This window comes from Camelina sativa, chromosome 12, assembly GCF_030686135.1.
Source record: "Camelina sativa cultivar CO46 ecotype springtype chromosome 12, ASM3068613v1".
Lineage (NCBI taxonomy): Eukaryota > Viridiplantae > Streptophyta > Magnoliopsida > Brassicales > Brassicaceae > Camelina > Camelina sativa.
In genome coordinates this window covers 37,487,974-37,492,656 of record NC_141891.1, presented here as the reverse complement: position 1 = coordinate 37,492,656, position 4,683 = coordinate 37,487,974, and the positions used below count along the sequence as shown (strand labels likewise).

Genomic DNA, 4,683 nt, shown 5'->3' with positions numbered 1-4,683 from the left:
CAAATATGCACAAAGTGGAGGAGTTCTTCATCTATGTGTTACTGTTGAGGATTTTTGTGAGATTGTAGAGCAGGTATTTTTAGTAAACTCATTCTCTTGTTCTTTCTAATATTGTTTTAGAAAAGTAACTGATTTGAGGAATGTTTCTTTATCAGGGTCAACCTAGCTCTACTCCTTTTATTGAGAGTGTTACTGCTGTTACTCAGGTAACTTTCTACTTTAGAATTTTTAAATTATTTATTGCTTACAAAACCTTATAAAAATCTTTGAAAACACTTGTAAAACGTTTTAAATACTTTACAAATCCTTTCAGGATCAAACAAGCTCAAATTTGTTAGTTGGGAATGCTATTGATGTTTATACTCATACTCAGGTAATTTACTGCCTTTTCAACCCGTTTTAAAAACCTTTGAAAATAGTTGTAAACCTTATTAAATCCTCTGAAATTACTTGTAAAATCTTTTAAAAAACCATTGATTTGTACTTTCAGGGTCAACCAATACCAAATCCATATGTCGAGAGTGATCCTCCTGCTGCTTCTTCAAGTCAACATACTGGCACTTCTGTTGATTTTACTGCTACTCATTCTCAGGTAACTTACATTTAAACACTTTAAAAAACCTTTTGAAAACGGTTGTAAACCTTATTAAATCCTTTGAAATAACTTGTAAAACCTTTTAAATAACTTGTAAAACCTTTTAAAAAACCATTGATTTGTACTTTCAGGGTCAACCAATACCAAATCCATATGTCGAGGGTGTTCCTCGTTTTTATTGTTCTCCTGTTGCTTCTTCAAGTCAATATTCTGGCAATTCTGATGATTTTACTTCTACTCATACTCAGGTAACTTACATTTAAACACTTTAAAAACCCTTTTGAAAACGGTTGAAAACCTTATTAAATCCTTTGAAATAACTTGTAAAACCTTTTAAATAACTTGTAAAACCTTTTAAATAACTTGTAAAACCTTTTAAATAACTTGTAAAACCTTTTAAATAACCATTGATTTGTACTTTCAGGATCAACCAATACCAAATCCATATGTCGAGGGTGTTACTCGTAACATGACAACCTCTGTTGGGTATCCATCTGGTTCTTCACACTCAACTGGTCTAATCGATGTTGATTCACTGTTTTGTGGAAAGTTATTCAAAGATAAAACAGAAATGAGAAGTCAGATGCGGATGTATGCAGTCAAGCATAGTTTTGAATTTCATACTTTTAAGTCAGACAACAAGAGGTATGTTCTTAAATGTATTGATGAAAAATGTAGTTGGAGGCTACGTGCAACTAAGGCTAAAGCATCAGATAGCTTTGTTGTTAGAAAGTATATTAGTCAGCACAGCTGTGACTCTGCTTTAAGGAATGTTAGTCATCGCCAAGCATCTGCAAGGACTTTGGCTGGTTTGGTTAGTAACCATTTTGCAGGAGGAAAGCTTCCTCTCATACCCAAACAGCTCATGGAAATTTTTAGGAATGACCATGGAGTTGGTGTCTCGTACTCAAAAGCATGGAGAGCTCAAGAACATGCATCAGAACTTGCTAGGGGTATACCTGCTGATAGTTATGAGGTTTTACCGAGTTGGTTTCACATGATAGAAAAGAAGAATCCAGGTACTATCACTTACATCAAAGCTGATTCTGATAATAAGTTTAGATATGGTTTTCTGGCTTTTGGTGCATCAATTAGAGGTTTTAAGCTGATGAGAAAAGTTATTTCTATTGATGGCGCCCATTTGAAATCAAAATATAAAGGGACTTTGCTTGCTGCATCAGCTCAGGATGGTAATTTTCAGTTGTATCCTATTGCTTTTGCTGTTGTTGATTCTGAGAATGATGCATCATGGGATTGGTTTTTGCGGTGTTTGAAGACTATTATTCCTGATGAAGAGGATCTAGTTTTTGTGTCTGATCGGGCTTCTTCAATTGCAACTGCGCTATCAGTAAATTATGTACATGCTCATCACGGGATCTGCACTTTCCACTTGCAAAAGAACCTGGAAACACGATTTAGAGCTTCGGCTTCTCTTCTTCCAGTTGTTAATGATGCTTCAAGAGCTTACACTCAGTATGATTTTGATTATTTGTTCACTCAAATTTCCAATGGTGATCCGGATCTTGGAGAATATCTTTGGCAAGCTGATATTAGGAAATGGTCACGTGCATATTCTCCTTCAAACCGGTACAACATTATGACATCTAATTGTGCCGAGTCCATTAACTCCAGGTTAAAAGAGACTCGTGAGTATCCAATTGTCTGCCTGTTTGATACAATCAGGTCTATTTTGACTAGGTGGTTTAATGAACGACGTGAGGAGAGCTGTCGACATCCATATGCTGTTACTACAAAAGTTGGGAATAAGATGAATGAATCTTATAATAATACTACCCGCTGGCTTGAAGTTAGTCAAGTAAATGAAAATATCTTCGAGGTTAAAGCAGCTTTAAAGACATATATGGTGAATTTGGACACAAGGAAATGCACATGTTGTATGTTTGATATTGACAAATTCCCTTGTGCACATGGAATTGCTGCTGTCAAACATGTCAATCTCAATGAAAACATGTTTGTTGATGATTATCATTCCACTGAAAGGTTATAACTCTCTTTTTTAATAAGGTCTTTAAAAGGTTGCTAAAGTAACGGATCCGACAGATTTTTACAATGTTTTAAAAGGTTTTAAAAGGTTTTACAAGTTATTTAAAAGGTTTATAAACAGTTTAAAAAAGGTTTTACAAGGTTTTACAAGGTTTTTCAAAGGTTTATCAAAGTTATATTATTCTTATCTTCCTCTTTTTTATTTTACAGATGGCGTTTAGCATATTCAGAGAGCATTCACCCAGTAGGTGATATGGAGTATTGGGAGATTCCAGAGAGTGTTAGTACTTCTATTCGGCCACCTTCTACTCGTATACCTAGTGGCAGGCGAAAGAAAAAGAGAATAGCTAGTTCATGGGAGTATGGAAAGGCTAAGACAAATTCAAAACAATACAAATGCAGTAGGTGCGGTCAGTGTGGACACAACAAATCTAGTTGTGTTGCAGCTATCTAACTCTCTCTCTCTCTCTTTAATTCAACTTGAATTTGTTCTTTTTAATAAAATATTTTCAGTCTGTGGTGTTGTAAACTCCATTTTCTCAGAATTTGTTTTCAGATTTTACAGTTTTAAATCATTATAAACAACTTGTAATGCCTTTTAAAATAGCAAGTCGTACTGTTTTAAAATCATTTACAAACAACTTGTAAAATCTTTTAAAACATGTTAAAAACCATATATACTATTGTAAAACCCTACACCCATTAAAAAACATATATATATACCTTTAAACAACTTGTAAAATCTTTTAAAACAACTTGTAAAACCTTTTAAAACATGTTGAAAACTATATATACTCTTGTAAAACCCTACAACGATTAAAAACCATATATATAAACTCTGGTAAAAAGCAAGTCGCCACACTCTCTCTCATCCCCTTCCCCTTCCCCTTCCCCTTCCCCTTCCTCTTACTCTTCTTCATCTCTCTCTCTCTTCTCTCTCACTGCAAAAACCCTAAATTTCTTCTGATTTCACCATCTTCAGTCTCCTTCACTGCTTCGTAATCAAACACCAAGCAAAACCCTCCAACGATTTTAGATGATTTGAAGAGATAGAGAAGATTTCAAATTTTGATTTCGAATCGCTTAAGTTTTTTTTGTGGAAGAAGATTGAAGGGGTAATATGCGAAGAGTCACTTGGAAACAGCGAAGGGGTAAGTTTTGAAGGGGTAAGATTTTAATGGATAAGATTTCGAAGGGTTAATTTATTGAAGGGGTATTAAGCGAAGCGTCGCTTTGGTTCGGTTTTAATTAAGCGTTGAATGGGTACTTTTTGTAAACCAAAGCGACGCTTCGCCTATTATATATACTTTTTGTCTCACGATAACTCCTCAATCATCTCTCAGATTCGAAAAATCAAACCTTTGTCTCCTAAATCATCTCCCAGATTCGAAAAATATATTTACATTCTTCCTTCAATCCGTCAGTAATGGCCCATGTTTCTCCTTCAAGCCTTGTAAGGACTGATATGAGATGTCTGAACAGGGATCTTTCGCCAAACATCACCGCAGGTAAACACATACATCTTCAGAGTAGATTTGTTTTACTGTGTAAGGATAAAAGAGATTGAGTGTTTGCCTTTTTTTTAGTAACTGTTGATGATGACATTTTCCGATGGGAGGCTACTCTAATCGGACCGGTGAATACTCCTTATGAAGGGGGAGTGTTTAAACTTAGGATTACATTTCCACCTGATTATCCAAGAAGTCCCCCCAAGGTATCTATTTTTGATTACATTCCTTTTTATTTTAGCAAGCATGATTATTAGGACTCCTTTTTTTGCAGCAACTCAATAGTTTTTTAAATAAAATTTCTTGATTATGCAGGTTGTTTTCATCACAAGAATTTGCCACCCAAATGTAGCAGATAGGGGAGGCATTCACCTAAAAGTTTTGAGGACCGACTGTTGGACCCCCATGTCCATTGTTAAGCTTTTCAAGCAATTAGTGGAGAAGTTGATTGAACCAGAGGTCAATGATGAGGGACAGACCATTGAATATCTTGCCAACCTCTACAAATCTGATAGGAGAAGGTTTGAAGCCATGGCTAGAGAGATGACCAATCAATATGCTGGGAGAGGAAACTGA

The 4,683-nt window shown here is 35.3% G+C and overlaps 1 protein-coding gene and 1 pseudogene across 1 annotated transcript; both read left to right on the top strand.

Annotated features, from left to right (window-relative positions):
- The first annotated feature begins 1,025 nt into the window (after window positions 1-1,025).
- LOC147933257 (uncharacterized) lies at window positions 1,026-3,203 on the top strand. Its single transcript, XM_087479930.1, has 2 exons — window positions 1,026-2,596; window positions 2,810-3,203. Exons 1-2 carry the CDS (start codon window positions 1,065-1,067, stop codon window positions 3,051-3,053), a joined length of 1,776 nt encoding a protein of 591 aa, XP_087336056.1. The 5' UTR covers window positions 1,026-1,064; the 3' UTR covers window positions 3,054-3,203.
- Window positions 3,204-4,025: 822 nt separating this feature from the next.
- On the top strand, window positions 4,026-4,683 carry LOC104754407 (uncharacterized; annotated as a pseudogene).

Coding starts and splice junctions, on each gene's coding strand:
- LOC147933257 (XM_087479930.1), top strand. CDS start 1,065: ATGACAACCTCTGTTGGGTATCCATCTGGTTCTTCACACTCAACTGGT. Junction 2,597..2,809: donor GATTATCATTCCACTGAAAG/GTTATAACTCTC, acceptor TTTATTTTACAG/ATGGCGTTTAGCATATTCAG.